Genomic DNA, 16,640 nt, shown 5'->3' with positions numbered 1-16,640 from the left:
AGGGGTTGCATTTGGTTGCTAGTAACAGTGACCCAAAACAGGATAAATCCTATCCTGCTTATTTTTATGCCATATGGAAGAAGTCTGCAGGCCACTGGTTCAGATATGACAGCTTCACAATGCCATCAGCACTCCAGGCCCTTCTAGCTTTCTCTTTCCATCTAAGGATGACTCTTAGAGTCATGCTCTCAACAGTAGATTGAATGTTTGTGTAATTATAAACTGAAGAGTGGGAATGCATCATGCCATATTTGGAAATTCTAATCATAGCAGAAAAAAATGAATTAGACTGGGACAGTGTTTGTAATGGATATTCAGCTTAAAAGTGGATAACGGGGCTGTGTGGATGAGAATAAGATCAGTTACAGAAAGATTTAGAATTTTGCCAGTTCTAATTAACTTTTAATTAAGGTAGGTAGGAGAAAAATGAACAAAGGGTGAGTGTGAGGGTCCCAACATGTAGATCCAACTATTGAATGACAAACGTAATGACATCTTGAAACAGCAGCAATGATAACAAACTAGAAGATTCTGATTCCTAAGTGATCTTCCCTGAACTGTTCCATAATAACAGGATAAGGACATGTTAGGAAATTAGAGGCTCTGAGAAATCTCACATTGATGAAATGTTGAAACATTTAAAATTTTGTTTTACCCAGTATTTCCCAAACGCACTTACTGTGTTTAGTTTAGTTTTAAACAAAACAGCTTTCTATATCTTGAGATAGCTTTTGGGGAATGCTGTGCTAGTCTTTCGTGTTCATCTCATTAGTAGACTGCATGTGTGCCTTTGGGGTGTGAACATTGATTCGTGCATTCGCTCAGTTTAATTAGGACTCTTTAATACGCTATAATACATATAAGGTTTTAGCTGTTGGAGAGCATGACTTTTATTCTGTAGGTTCAGAAGACCTAATACAGATAGCAATGTAGATAATAAAAATAAACTTAGATTGAGGGATTTGTTTCCATAACTGGATTGTATTCATTCCTATGGTCTTTTAGTCTGATGAGAACACTAGTTATTATCTAGGGAAACATTTGAATAGACTGAGAAATTTAGCTGGAGGATGACCTGAATTCAAGTTCATAAGATTTTAACACTATGTTTATAGATTTACTATGTCAGTTTATTTAATTAATAATTTATTGATCATGATCATATACATCTTTGAAGATTATGCTCTGCAAAAACAAGTGATTTCTAATTCTTTTACTAATTTTTTGTTGTTGCATGCCAACCAAAATGTTTTTAATGCACAAATCCAAAATTGCTTTCTGTGTTGGGCAAAATAATATAGTCACTCTGTAAACATAGTAGTTTCAGTCTGGTGGTTAATTGAAAACATGGTTAGCAATGTTTGTCTACAAATTTCTCCAATATGAGTTTACTTAGGGATGCCTTCCTGCTCTATAAAGCTTTAAAGAAACAAGATTGAGCTTGAAGAAAACTTTAAGCAAATTCTTTTCGCATGCGTAGTACTTCAGCAATAGCTGATAATGTACCAAGATTATATCCACGAATTGATCTTGAATCACTTGATTCATAAACATCCCTTTGGTTCCTCAGACATAAAAATACAATTTGAATACAGTTAACAGTTTCGATGACCAAGAAAAGTAGCAAGGACAGACGATTTCCTTATCCAGACCTGTGAAAAACTTTCGTTTTTCTTATTCTCTTCAACAAGAAAATGAAATTAAATTCAATGAAATAGCTGTTTGAATTCTTGGGAATTTGAATTCTTTGAAGTGTTTATACTGATTGAATTTTCTTGTGAACAAGCTGATCTCATGTCTTCTGTTGTTGTTTCAATGCTTGTTAAAGACTTTTCTAAAGTAAAGTATCAAATCTTTACTTTTTGGTGGAATGCCTTAAAGCTAACAAAGTGATTATGCTGGACATTCTTAGTATTTGGAATAATATTCAGAGAAAGTATAAATAGTTTGAATAAGTGTATGTGTTTCAGGTGTGTCCAGAAAGTTTTCTGTTTTAAATGAATCTTTATCAATGATATCTTCTGATAAACCACTTTTTTCTAAGTACATAGTTATGGGCAAAAAAAAAAAAAGTCAATTCATTATAGATTCATTATAGGTTTCACTTAGAATACAGGACGAAGGTAATGGTGGTTTCAGCATTATTACAGAAACTAAGAATATTGTGTACAGATGTTTGAATTACTTCTCAGTCTAGTAAAATTTTTGTTTTTCACAGACTCTTTCATTCATTCATTAATTTGAGGAAGATAATTGGGAATTCTGCACTACTACTTATCTTGAAGGACAAATACTCATATGACTCTACTGATACCGTCCTAGAAATGGTTAGTTGATATCTTCTATATTCATCATAAAAATGTGATTCTTTTGTTCTTGGATTGGAAAAGGGGATGATAAGCTTAATGAACAGAAACATTGAAATATAGTTATTTCTTTTTATATTATTTGAAAGAATTTGTATCCGTTTATATAAATTACCTGTGTGTTCTTCTTTCCTCTTAAGTGTATCTGTTTGATTTATAGTGTGTCTTTTGTTCTGACTAAATCTAAGCATGAAAAATAAAACACTGAATTTATTTCAGGGTATGTGGAATGTAGAAGCTTTTAGAACACTGTTTAGATGATATTGTAAGGTAACTGGACATTATACTTAGTTATTTTGCTTGGCTTTAATGAGAAGCCCCTTGATATTTAAACTTCTGTAAATTCTTAATGTATTCTTGCTAACCTTCAGTTTGAATGATCCTAAATTGCTTTCTGTTTTCAGGATGAGTCCATGCTGTGGGCGGTGCTGAGATACGTGTAACAGTAGGGCAGTGATGGAGGAGTTAGGAGATTAGCTGTTAGCTCAACCTCTGCACCTGATTGTGTGCGCCTTGAAACAGTGGCTTCACATCTCTGAGCCCTCATTCATTTATCTGTAAAATGGGACGATAATATCTCCATGGCTTATGTCGCTAATAGGATCAGATGAGGTAGTAGAGCAGACTGCTCTGTAAGGAAGAACACGCTGTTCTGCAGCAAGAAAGAACAGTTGAAAAAAATGGTTGATTACCATCCTCTTCACACTTCCACTTGGCAACTCAGATATTTTAAAATTGTAATTTACTTATCATTGGAATCTATTGTGAATGATAGGCTTTGAAATTTTACATGTAATTTGAATTTACACATCTGGAGTCAGAGATACAGCTTCAATATTTCTATAGACTGCTGCTTATAATCAGACTATGATTATACGTTTTCATATTAGAGTAAAAAATACAATAAATGGACATACATTTCTTAAGGATATGAAACATCATATAAAAGTAAAGTAGTAAAACTTTTTGCAGAATTATCTCTAGAACCCTGATTTATTTGGTTCATAAGAGGAACTACCCATTATGGACTCTAGTCCCTGTAGCGTATCTGCACTTGGAGTGTAAATACATGTATACACATGCACACACACAAGAATTATCTATTTTGAACTTTGATGGACTTTATATAGCTGGAAAAAGGATTTTTTTTCCTGTGGTGCCCTTTTCATGATTTTTGCAAGGTATTATTACGTAAATAATTTTGAAACTAGTTTTAAAAGTAAATTAATAATTTTTGTTATTTTTTATAGGATTTAACACAAAAATCACAAAGTTCTTTGCCACGAAAAAGTGTAATAAAGCTGAGTGCGGAGCCAAGGTAAATACATGATTTCTCATAAACTTTTACCACTTTTCTGCCTTGACTTTTTTGATTTTTATGATTTTATTCTGTAACCAGCATATATTTTGAGGCAGTATTTCATTTAATCAATTTATTAATTTAAAACATTTTTCTGAAGAAATGAATTTTCCCTCATGAGTGTGTCATGTTCAGTGCTAATAGCTAACACAGACCTTGGTGCACTGATGGCCGAATAAACTATTATAACAGTATTACTTACAGATATTTGATGTGAGATGGTAAATATGTAACTTTATGATAAAAAATTGCCTTATATTTATAATATTGATTACTTTCAGAGTACATTTTTTCTTGATTAACTTTTTCTTTACTTGCTTTCATTAATCCCTGATCCTAAATTTTTAAATGAAGAAGGGAACTTAATTATTGTCAGAAGATAAGTGCTTTTACTGTAAATTATTTACTAGATAGCTGTCATTGTGCTGGTTGACCTGCCTCATTTTAGCACTATTGATTTATGTTAAGGTAAATGAGAAAAGTGTTCAGTTAACCTAAAAATGGGACATTTAATTGGTGGCTGTCTCAGATTTGCAAAGAAATGTTTTATGTTTTTATTGGCAATTATTTAACCAAGTTACCTGTTTTTAACGATCAAATATCAGTCAGTTAGTATCCAGTGTACTCCCAAATACGCAGTGTATTTTTTTAATATAACTTTTTACTGTCTAAATTGAGAAATTTCTTATCATCTCTTCCAAATTGCAGGATAAAAGAATAATTGTAAGGAGTAATTTGTGGTTTTAACTAGGTGTATTTTATTAAAATTATTTTAAAATAAGTGGAATTAAAGTATTACAGAAAATGTACAGTTGCTAGTAAAGTTAAGATTTCAAGCCTTAGCTGACTAAATTTCTTCAGTAAGTAGAGACTTAAAACGTATACAGCTCATACTTTAGAACAAGAAAAGTATTTTTTTAGCAATAGTAAAGTATCACTAAAGTAATAGTAAAGAAATTCTACGTCTCTTTCTTTTGGCCAAAAAAGAAGGGATTAACTTGAAAAGAAAGTTTTTAAAGTCTTGCTGAAGTCAAAGGCTTTCATATTGCCAAGCCGTAATTAGGATGAAAGAATAATGATACTGCAATCACCAAATGTTTTCTTTGTCTTAAAATAAGTGACGTTTCAATGCATGTGGGGTTATATGGCTGTTTCTTAAATATCATGTCCAAGATAGACTGCAGGGTTATTTGGCTTTTTCTTAAATATCATGTCCCTCGTAGACTGTGGTGTTAGTAAATCTGTTTGGCTTAGGCATAATCCTCTTATCTTTTAACTTTTTTTTACCTTTTTCTATTTTGGTGGGGGGAAGATCTTTGTTTTTGCTGACCGTATGAATGGCTTATGCTTGCTACAAGTAATTCATGTCCCATGCCTACCCCAAAATAGTCTTCCTGTGGGTGCATCTTAGGGTGGGTGGGGTGCAGAGGGGATGGGGCCATGATGGGTCAGAGGAAGAGATGTGCCCTGTGGTTTCTCTTCCTCCTACTGTCCTTACCTTAGTCAGCAGTAAGTGATAATTTAGCCTTCCTTATACTGGAGGAAGAAAGTTAGGAGATATAGTTGTATTCATTAAGGAGAAATATATTTTGAGCTTTAAATTAAGTCATTTTAATTATAGATAAACATAAATAGTCTATTTTAAATAGGCTATTAGTAAAATGATCGCTTTTTGATATTTCCTTTTAACAGTTTGTATTTAAATAGTGTTTTTCATCTTAATATTATTTCTTCACAGTTCCTTTTTACCAAATATCAGTGCTACCATTTCCACAGTTAGGTGAATTGGGAATACATATGATTATCAGATTCTTATTTTTACCTTTACGATCCGTTTTGTACTTTAGAGCCTCATGAATAGAACTACTTATATTTTTGGTTTTAAGATCTATATTTTATCTGTTAGTTACAAATTATCTGAGTTACTGATCTCTCAGTAAAACCAGGGGAGGATGGAGGAATGATGGTGGCCTTTAAAATGGAAGAATTCATTGATAGTTTTATTTAGCAGATACTGAGCTGTCTTTAAATTGAAAGTTTCGGAGATGTGGCTGAGATTCTTTCTCGTGTTCTTCATGGGTCTTCTATGATACTCTAAGGCTTAGCATTATTTTGATTAGTTATAAGGGTAATTCTTATTTGAGCAACAAATTATTAATTTAAATAAAACATGCATTCTCAGTGTGGGAGATATCCTCCCCAGGAGGGTAAAAATTGGTTCTTGGGGCGGGTCAAAAAAACTTACTCTTTTTAATATATAAAACACAGATACATACTAGTACATAACAGACATACATTTCATGTGTAGTATTAAAATTCTGTGGAGGAATGATGAGGAAAAAATGTCTAAAAGGAGTCTTTAAGGAGTTTCTAATGTAAAAAAGGTTGAGAAACACTGATCTAAACCTATACAATTTAAATAGTAAATGTAAATGAATTTGATCATGCTGTTAATAATGTTAATTATTGTTAGAACCTAACAGTTTAGTTTGTGAGTATTTAAAAAGTAGTCTGTAATCTGCTGACAGTGAAGTAGTACATGTCGATGTTCCTAATTTAGTTCACAAGGTTATGAGAGCTGTGTAGTGTATGCATTCATAGTCTTTATACAGAAGCGGGTACACTTAAGAGTTAAAAGTTAGGGTACCCTGAACAAGTCATAAATTTTCTAGCCTTAAATAATCCTTAAACGATGTTTCTGTTTCTCTCTGCGTTCATAATTGCCTAAGGAAAGTGATTGTAAAGAAAGTTAATGCAGAGACTTAGAGGATGAGGAGCTTTTAGGACACCCAGGCTGCAAAGTGAAAGGCAGACAAGCAGAGATTTCAGTCTTCTTTCAGTGTTCCGTCTGTGCAGAGTGGGCATAAATGTTGCCATAGCACAGGCCACGAAGCCACGTGGTTTGACAAGGTGTAAAGGAACTTGTTTATAAGGTGGAGAATTCTGAATGCCAAGTATATTATCAAAATTACATTGAGATAGCTTCTATAATTCTGAAAATTTAATCTTTCAAGTAGAAACGTTTTTAGTTTGAGAGTAATTTATTCAAACGGCTATTGCAAATTTACCCTTCAGTGCTTATAATTTTTAGCAAGGTGTTTATTGGTAAGGAGTCCTACATCTCTTTTGGCTGGAAAAAGAAGGGATTAATTTGAAAAGAAACCATTAACTGTGGAGACACAAAGAAAGTCAGTGTCTTCTGGGCTTGGGTGACTTCAGAATATCAGCTGGATATAAAAAGTACTTAATTCCAGAAAAGACACTTGATACCCCCATTGCCATGTACTTGTTGAATGGTTCTCTGTGGGTGGCCTCCCAACACCACTAAAGTAATTTCCTCTGGTTTTCTCTATAGGTGCTTTTCTTTTGGATCCCAGTCTTGATTAATAGCATCATTCTCTTTTTAGTTGTCTAGGTGCTGAAACCCCAGAACCACTTTGACTTCTGCCTTTTCTTATTCCTTAAGTTTCATCAAGTGGAGTCTTTTGGATTTTGCCTTTCTCATCTCTAACATCAATCATCTCCTCTTTTCCTATTACTTTCTGGTTTTGAGCCATCCTTTATGTTTTGCTTGAACTACTGCAATGGCTTCTTGCCCTTTTATCTTCAATTTCACTGTGCCCCTAATTTATTCATGTAGTTATCAGAGGAATCTATCCAAAGCAGAACTCTGAGAAAGTTACCTGGGTGGAAACAGCAGGACTTCTTAGGACATAGCCTCAGAAGTTCTAGAAGGTCATTTCCACTACATTCTGTTAATCAGGCAAGTCACTAAGGTCAGCCAAGATTCAAGGGGAGAGGGATTATTCTCTGTTGCTTGATGTGAGGAGCATGTGCGGGAAGCAAAGGGAATGAAGGCAGTCATCTCTGGAGACTGTCTACCATAGTTCACCTGCTGGCTACCACAATTCACATACCTTCCACGTCCAAAATGTTCCACCCTCCTCCCAAGATGCCCACAGTCTCATCGCATTATCATATTGGCCCCAAATTTTCATCTAAATCACTTCCAATATGGTTCACTCGTATGGCTGGGAATTGGTATTGGCTTATTTCTGCCAGTATGATTATTTGAAGTTAGTCCTGCTAGATTGTAAACTCCTTGAGGGTAGGAACTATTTCTTTCATTTATTTCCCCCACCATGCTTGTGGTATTATATTCAACATAGTGAGAATTCAATAAAGATTTGTTGAAATACATTTAATTATTGGTTGAAGAGAATATTAAACTTCACACACTAAATATACATAAAACACAGTTCACATTCTATGTGAAAATGTGGTGTCTTGGTATATATTTTCCCAAAATACTTCTTTCATCTAATATTTGAAAATTTGATGCCAGAGGGCTTCCTAATACACTAAATACTACTACAAGTAAAAATAAATTAAACAGTAATTCAATAAAGCTTAGAATTTGCTCAGCATTTGAACAACTGCTCATTTGAGATTTTAGTTTCATGCAATGAGGCTTGAAAAGTTTTAGGTTTCATCTCAGCATCATCTCGTTCTTATACAATTAAGTTTGTTGAGATTGCATTCTTGGGGGGCTCTTCAGAATAAATGAGTTCAAAAGATATTCCCAAATACCTGAATGAGTTGGCCTTATCAGATCAGTTTTATACGTTAGACGTTTTGTTGTTGGTGTTGACATAGATTTGCCTCATTCTACATTTTTTATTTTTACTATTGTTATCAGAAACAGTTCTTTCTGGGAATAATTATCTATTAGTGTATTGGGATTCAAGGCTTTAGATCATTTTTTTGTTGGTCATCATGTCATCAACATATTTTTATACCAAATCAAAATGTACGTAAGAAGGTATCTGTAGCTCTACCAGTTGTTTAAACATAAGTTTTAAATGAAGAAACCAAGCTCACAGGCTTCTTTTTATTGTTTGGAAATGAAATTTCTAGGAAAACAGAGTTCTAACCACTCAGATTCTGGCAGTATTTTTTATTGTAATCTAAGCTTGGTAGAAGTGTTTGTAGCTCAAGAACTGAATTGAGATTCCACGACTTGAGCCAAGGTGGTTCAAGTCTGAGAAACTGGAGTCTGATGAGAGGGCTGTCAATGTCAAGATGGAGCTTGCCTTGTGCTTGGCTGTTTTTCTTTGAGAGAGATGGCGAAGTGTTAGCAGTGATGATTGGTGTAAGAACTGTGCTTGTTGCTCATGGATTGTATGGTTTAAGCTCAAATCTTGTCATGTACTGGAAAAACTAGTATAGAAATGTCTTCATATTGGTTAGCGAAAAAATAAAGGTACAAAGTCAGGAAGCTTGAGACTTTCACTTCTTGAAAATGCTGGCTCACATCTTAAAATTATCCCAAGGGAATTCGAGGTAATAAGAGAATACATGATTTGACTGGGATTTGATATTCTTGGCCCTCCCCAGATTCTATTATTTGAGAGCAGCTGAAATGTCCTTTCCTTTTAAAGCTACATTAGAACTTTTCTTTTAATGGGAAAATTCTTAACTGGCGGCACTAGAGACTCTTAAAAATAAAAAACTGAACTATTCTAGTTTTAGTATAGGTCTATCTGGGTATTAATAGCATAGTGTGTTTATGAATTAATACTCATTACTAGACTTGAAGGATGAGTTCCTAAACTCATCTCTGAGATGCTTTTCTGTTGAAGTATTAGTTGCTTTTGAAAGGTGTTTCTGTATTTTCATCTACATTCCATCTGAGTAATACTGTGTTATCTTTGACTTTTTCAAGATATAGATTGACCTGTTCTCTGATTAACCAGAAGCATGTTTCAGCATATCTGTAATCTGGGACATTTTTAGAAAGGATGTTTTACCCAAAAGACTAAGTAGAATATAGTACATTATTTAAATAACGAAAAGTTTCTTAGGGAACTGAAGATACTTTCAGTATGATACATTAGTTAATTTTATGTTAAAACTTCTTTGCCTAGTGGTTGGAACTGGTTTTAGAGTAATCATTGTCTGGGTAGCAACATAAAATAATCTTATCTGGTGTTTGCCATTCTAAATCAGTCATTCATAGGCTTCCATTTTGCCTAATTTTTCAGAGAAATATAATGGCTTTGGGGGAGGGAATAGGAGGAAAGACTCCACCTTCCCACAATATTCTCCTTACTCCTGACATTTCTATTTATTTTATATCAGGAATTATGAGTATTAATTCCTGAAATACTGTTGCAACCTCACATTGACTTTCATGAAATAACACCTATATATTAAAAATAAGTTGACACTTCTATTTTATGTGATGGCTGACTAGGAACCCTGAGCCTGACTCTCAGTTTCCTATTAAAACTCATGAAAACATAGAAAATGATGAACAATCAGAGGAATACCAAAACCTTGGTCTTATAGCCTATTGCCACAATCTGAGATATCCACAAACTATAAAGCTGATTGACTGGACTGAGAAATGCAGTTATTCACCAGCCAATGGTAAACAGAAATAAAAGCAACATGCAGGTCTCTAAAGCAAGTATGGAGATTGATTCCTTTTCCTTTTCAAAATGTCTACCCCTAAGGTTTTGAAATTCTTCTACTTTACCAACTAGAAAAGTGGGCTCACATTTTAATACAGGTAGCGTGCTGTTTTTTAAGATTGCTAATGAAATAGGTAACTATTCTTTTCTTTTCATCCTCTCTGTCTAAGAATTCTATTAATCAGTCTCCACTTAATTGGCGAACTGGATCAACTGATATTCTCCATTCCTTTTCTGTGCCTGTGGTACCCTGATCTTGTCACTAACAGGCTGCTAGCTATGGAGAATGGCATACTTCTCTCCCTCCAGTATTTCAGTTGAGTTGTGTGATTATCATGAATCAATTATTTATTCCCATATGAGTTATTCTTGGTATTTTTCTCTCATAATTTGATTTTTATTAAACTGATGAATTATGCAAAAAAGATTTTTTTATATGAAGTTGAGTGCTTTGGAAATTTTCAACAAAGGTGAATCACTGATAAATATTGGCAAGATGTCTACAAAAGATTTGGGAAGAAATCATAAAGATGTAGAAGCAGTTTGTATTCAGATTGCTTAATATTCTTTTAAGTGTTGAACTTCTTGGTCTAGTTTAGAGAAACCTAAGCTAAACACTATAGATGATTTATCACATGTATTGTTACGCAGAAAATATGACATAGGACTCCAATTAGTGGTCCCATAGTCAAAGCAGAAGCTTTGCTTTTACATTAGTAGATTAGTAAATGGATACATATTTGTATGTTTTATGGTAAAGTATTAAGAATAAATAAATATATATGTATTTCTTAAAGATGTCCTACTTTAGCTTTTACTTTCAAGTCAACTTTAACTCTTTCAGTTAACAGGTCTATTGCCAGCCTTAATCACACTGATAACAGGGCTTCCACTGTGTCTGTATTTTACAACTAATTTGGAGACTGAATCTGCCAGACATAAAATAGGCAGGGACAAATGGGGAACTGATGGTAGAGCCTTCATCAGGGGAAGTGTCTGCTCTAGGAAATTGCTGTTGATGATGGCATGGGCCAGAAGAATGCCACGATCTTCTTTGTTGTAGAAAGAAACTCTGTTCATTTTGAGCACCAGAGCTGGTATAGAACACTACAGGCACAGCCACCTTGGACGGCAGCCTTTTGGGAACTTGCAGTCAGGCTACATCAATGCATGTGAACTTATTTTCCACTCTTTTCTCCATCACTGCATCTTCTTTGCATCCTTCAGGCATTATTAACAAACTGGTTATTTTATTTACCTTTTGTTTTCCATCTCCTTTGCTGAAATGTTAGCTCTATGAGGACAGGGAACTTGTCTGCTTTTGCACCCTCTGGCAAATACCTGGCACATTATAGATGATCAACACATACTTGTCAAATAAACTAACTAGCTAAGAGGGGGACTTCAACCAATACCAAAATAAAGACCAAGGGTACCTTTGGCACACACAGGGTCTGGGTGGGTGTCTACTTCTATGAGGGTAAGTTAGTGAAAAGTTATCGGAGGACACCTATGAGAAATCTCCACAGAACAACAAAAAATAAGGATAACATGAAGACGCAGAAGCACACCTTAGATCTTAAAGGGATTCATTACAACAACCAGAAAAAAATTTTTAAAAATCCTCTTTGAGATTCTCAAGAACAGTCAGGATCTCTAAGGAGTATGAAACAGAAACCAAAAAACTAAAATGACATGATGACATGGAAAAGAGGAGGCATGAGGTAAGGAAAGACTGGTTGGGGGGTTAACAGAACATCTTCATTAGTGATACTGCGGAGTGAAGCGGCCATTGTGAAAGAGTTTCAGTGACATGAAAAAGAAAAGAAACCCATGAGGTGCTTTTCAAGAATACAGAGAAAAGAAAGACGAGTGGAAACCATAAGAAACAAGATGATAGTTATGGAGGACAAGATTCCAACAGAAGAATTATAGATTTTCTCTAGGAAAAAACTGGAGCAGAGGCAATGATCAAAGATATAATTGATGAAAAGTTTTCTGAGCTGAGAAGGCCTTGCTTTATAGATGAAAAAGGCTAAGTTCTGGGTAATATAAATGAAAAGAGAGTCACCCCTAGTACGTCTTGGTAACTTAGTTCAATTAAAAGGAAAAAGACGTATTGTAAAAGTACCCAGGCAGAAAGACAGATAGTGTATAATATGGAACAAAGGCTAGACTGACTTAGGTTTCTTCTCTGTAACAAGAAGACTGTCGAGTTTTGAAATCATCTTGTACTCCGAGTTATCTTTCATGTGTGAAGGCAACAGCAAGTTATTTTCAAATATGAAAACAGTTATAAAATATACCACAGATACTCTTTTCTTTCTAAAAGTTTTCTTAATGAAGTAAACTCAGCTGACTAATATATGAATCAAAATTAAGAACGCATTGGAAATAATTAGACAGTGCGAATCCAAATCATTATTGTAAATTTGATTACCAAACTGAAAGTAGAAATGTCCTTCCAGTTTTGGCAGAGCTCTTATAGTGTAAAGATAGTTTACTAACAGTAATGTAGGTCTGTAGCTTCAGATAATGTTACCGTCTGAAAAAGGAAAGTCAGGAGCATATAGGAGATCTTAAATAAACAATTGTTTTGCCTCAGGAAGATTTAAAGACAGAAGCTTCTAGTGAGAGTGATATTACTTACTCCATTGCCTTTATTAATTGTCAGTATACTGTTGACTTCCAAAATATATCTCTGCTGAGAAAAATCTCTGGAGTTCTAGACCCACACGCCCGCAGGCCAGATGAATACCTCCATTGGAACCGCCCACTGGTACCTCCATCTCAGTGTATTTAAAACTGAACTTCTTTCCATTCAAACCTGTTCTGTGGTGGTCCTAAGCTCTTTAATAAAGCTTTATTATCGTCATCTAGTTTCCCAGGCCAGAAGCCTGGGCTTCAATCTTAGCGTGATCGTGTATTCCAGTTTTTCATTAGTGTCCCTCTTTGCGCTCAAAAGTGTGTTTGTTTGGACAGTAAATTATAGGATTACCCTGATTATCTTTGTCCCTTCTGTTTCACCTTGTATCCAAACAAACACCAGTTCTTTTTGTTCTACTTCTTAACTGTCTCTCTGTTTTGTCCACTTCTCCTCATCCTCGATGCCACTACCCTTCTTCAGGCTGCTACTCTCTCTCCCCTGAGTGATGCCAACAACCCTGTGACAGGTGTCCCTGCCTCATACATTTGTTGGAGGAATTAAATAAGATCATGTGTATGAACTTAATCATATAAAATCTAGCACTTAGTGGGCACTCAACAAATATTAGCAATGATATTGTAACTTCTCTGCTGAAAACCCTTCTTTTCTCCATTTATCCAAGGATAAACTCACAGACTCCATAACTTGACCTATGTGTCTGCATTTTGGTTTCTGTAGCATCATCTTTCACAGCACCCCAGCATGCACTGTGTACTTCAGCCCTTCAACTATCAGTTCTCTGATATGCCATATTCTCTCTCACTTCCAGACCTTTGCTGCCTGGGGGGAATAGAAAACCTCCCAGGCACCCCATTCCCAAACACACACATACACACAATTTCCCTGGTTGATTCTTGATTATCTTTTAGGACTCAGCTTAGTTGTTACTTCCTCTGGAACCTTTCCCTGAAATCCTTAAGTCAGGGCTAGGTGTCCCTCCTGTATGCTCTCGTGGGACTGCGTGTGTACCCACTATTGTCCCACTTGCCTCCTATTTAACCTTCCTCTGAAGGGACTTGCTATAAACCCTGTGAAGGCATGGGCTGGGTCTTGTTCATCATTCTAACATGACACCTAGCAATCTTTCAGGAAAGTGACCTACTGATATGTGCCAGGAGCATTTGAACTGGGCATTGCACTGGAAGAAATCTATCTTGCAGAAAACAATCGTATTTGGAGATGAAGAGGACTGTGGACAAGGCTATGTCTCTCAACTTTATTTATCATGTGAACAAATGCTTTAAGATTTAAATGTTCATCAATGATAAGCATCAATGATTTGATCAGATATTCTGTGTTCATAAAATTCTATATAAAGCTAAAAAATATGATAAGTTAGCATTTCTTTTTGTAATAAAATCAAAATTCTGAGGTTTTAACTTAAGTTTTTATGAAATTTGCCTTTCAAGTTCCATGGAGAAAATGAAAATGACTTGTTTGAATTAAAGAACTTATGAATAGTTGAGTGAAATAAGGAAGAAATGCTTAGCACATAGGAGGTGTTTGCTGAATTGATAACTGAAAATTGAGATGGAGAGAGTGAAAATTACGAGAAAAAGTTATGTGTAATATTTGATAGGCAGTTAAGGACATACTTAAAAATAAGCAACCCTTTAAGGAAAAGTATGTCAATAGTGATGAATCTTTATGAGAACATTTTTTGCTTTGGGAGAATCATCTTGTATTCAACGTTCTCTCCTTTTAAGATTAATATTAAGTTTTTGGTACTTTTTGGCTTCCCTGTGTTACCCAATATTTCTTGTGTGTATGGTACTTTACTTTGCATTGCATTCAACGGCACATAACAAAAACCTTAGTACATTGGCTTCACAATGAAGCAGTTAATTTTTCTTATGAACAAGTTTCAAGGTACGTAGTCCAGGACTCATGATGTGTTCCATGGAGTCATCAAAGGACCAGACCTCTTTTACCTTTTAGCTCTGTTGTCCTTAGCCTGTGGCTGTTGTTTCAAGATTGTGCCTGCTTCTCCAGACATTGGATCTGTGTCCCAGCCACAAAAGAGGAGCCAAGAATAAAACTTCTGCCAGTTGAGTCTGCTGACTTTTATTAAGTTGGGGATGTAATAGCTTTCCAGGAAGCTCCCCTATTGAATTCTAATTACATTTCATTGGCCAGAAGTATGTCACATGGCCACCCCAAGCATGGGCATATCAAGGCTTTTGTTTGTTTTGATTAGTTTTTTTAAAGCTTAGTACTGTTGTCATCCCGAGTAAAATTGGGTTTTTGTCGATAAAGGAGAATGTGAGAATGGCTATTGTGTAGGCAACTAGCAGCATCTACTCATTAGGGTCATCAGCTAGACCCCCGAGCAGCTACCATATTTTCTGATCATTGGCTACTCTTCCCTGCCTGCTCTTCCTCAGACTGCAATCGTATTCTGTACATGGTTGAAACAGATCTGTACCAAATAAATCAGTCTTGGGTGCTAGAAGCGTCTTAAAAACCTGTTCTCAAGATTTCCTTTCAGTTAGGTAGAAAAATCATATCCAAGCACTCATAATACTAAAGAAACAGAGATTTTCTGTTTATTCCAAAACATAATTGGATATTGCAAAATTAAGAATTGAGGAAGATATAAAGTAAAATCTCATAGAATAAGAGCAATATGTTGTATTGGGATTTAGAGTGTTCTCATATTAAGAAAATATAATATTCTTAAACATTTACTATTTCTTGGTGACCTATTTAGAACCATGTTAAAATATACTTATTCCTTGGTTCAGGCAGTCAGTCATTCAATGACAAGTGTTATTTTACGTCCATGCCTTAAGCAGCACTATGCTGCGACGTGTTCATGTTTTCTCTCCCCTTCATTTCTTGGTTCTTTCTTGCTCAGGACCTACACAGGCGGGGTGTCTTCTATGAGTAGTCTGTCACTTAGACTCTACCACATAGCCTGCTGCTAAATACAGGTCCTCAATCCTTTATCTCAAATCTTCAGAGCTAGATATATTTGTGAATTCAGAACTTTTTAATTTTAGGAAAGTTAATATGTATATATGGCATATTACATAATACTTTATGGGGTAGGACTCATCAAATACTTTAAATTTTCTGAATATTCAGATCAAGTGGGGTAAACAGTTATATGTAGCTTCATGTCAATTCAGTTTAGGTTTTGCCACCAAGTGAGTTTTGAAGAAATCTTGATTTTTCAGAGCTTTTTGGATCTTGCAGATATAGAGATTGTAGACCTGTAGAGTAATGGTTTGGAAGAATTGTGAAATCATTTAAAGTAATTAGCAAGTTCTCTAATAAAGACACAGTACAGCAAAAACCACTTGACTCTTCTGACTGGCATCAGATTGTTATTAGCATCACGCTTGGGTGTGTCAGCTTTTCCTCTCTGTCCTGATCCCCATCTCTTTCAAAAGTCTTTTGGCAAATATCTGTCTCTCAAGAAATCTTGGTGAGTGGAGCAGTGCTGACTTCACCCTTCTGTATCACATGCCCTAAGCGTGGAGGGATTTAGGTGTTGACTTTTTCTTTGCAAGAGTCCTTTCCTTGACTCAACTGAGTTCTCTAGCTTCTTGACTGTACTTCAGGCTTCCTCATTATCAGATTTTTTTTTTAAATTTCTTCTTCCATTCTTGCATCTCCTGAAATAATACTTTTTACAATTCTTGCATTAGGCAGTTTAAAGTTTATGATAGACTACTTAAAATAATATAATTGTGTATTAACTATTTATACATTTTACTCTCATTTAG

The 16,640-nt window shown here is 35.0% G+C and overlaps 1 protein-coding gene across 2 annotated transcripts in view; it reads left to right on the top strand.

The window, feature by feature from the left end:
• Positions 1-16,640, top strand: part of MAN2A1 (mannosidase alpha class 2A member 1) — a 170,237-nt gene that overhangs the window by 94,410 nt on the left and 59,187 nt on the right. For both annotated transcript variants that reach the window (XR_001378333.3, XM_001504585.5), the window contains exons 11-12: positions 2,219-2,327; positions 3,617-3,684. Coding sequence is in view for 1 of the 2 variants with exons in the window: in XM_001504585.5 (XP_001504635.1) it covers positions 2,219-2,327; positions 3,617-3,684 (177 nt within the window). In the remaining variant the exon portion in view is untranslated. The remainder of the gene's footprint in view (positions 1-2,218; positions 2,328-3,616; positions 3,685-16,640) is intronic.

The sequence above is a fragment of the Equus caballus genome, chromosome 14 (assembly GCF_041296265.1).
Source record: "Equus caballus isolate H_3958 breed thoroughbred chromosome 14, TB-T2T, whole genome shotgun sequence".
NCBI classification, from domain to species: domain Eukaryota; kingdom Metazoa; phylum Chordata; class Mammalia; order Perissodactyla; family Equidae; genus Equus; species Equus caballus.
This window is presented reverse-complemented; position numbering and strand designations above follow the sequence as displayed.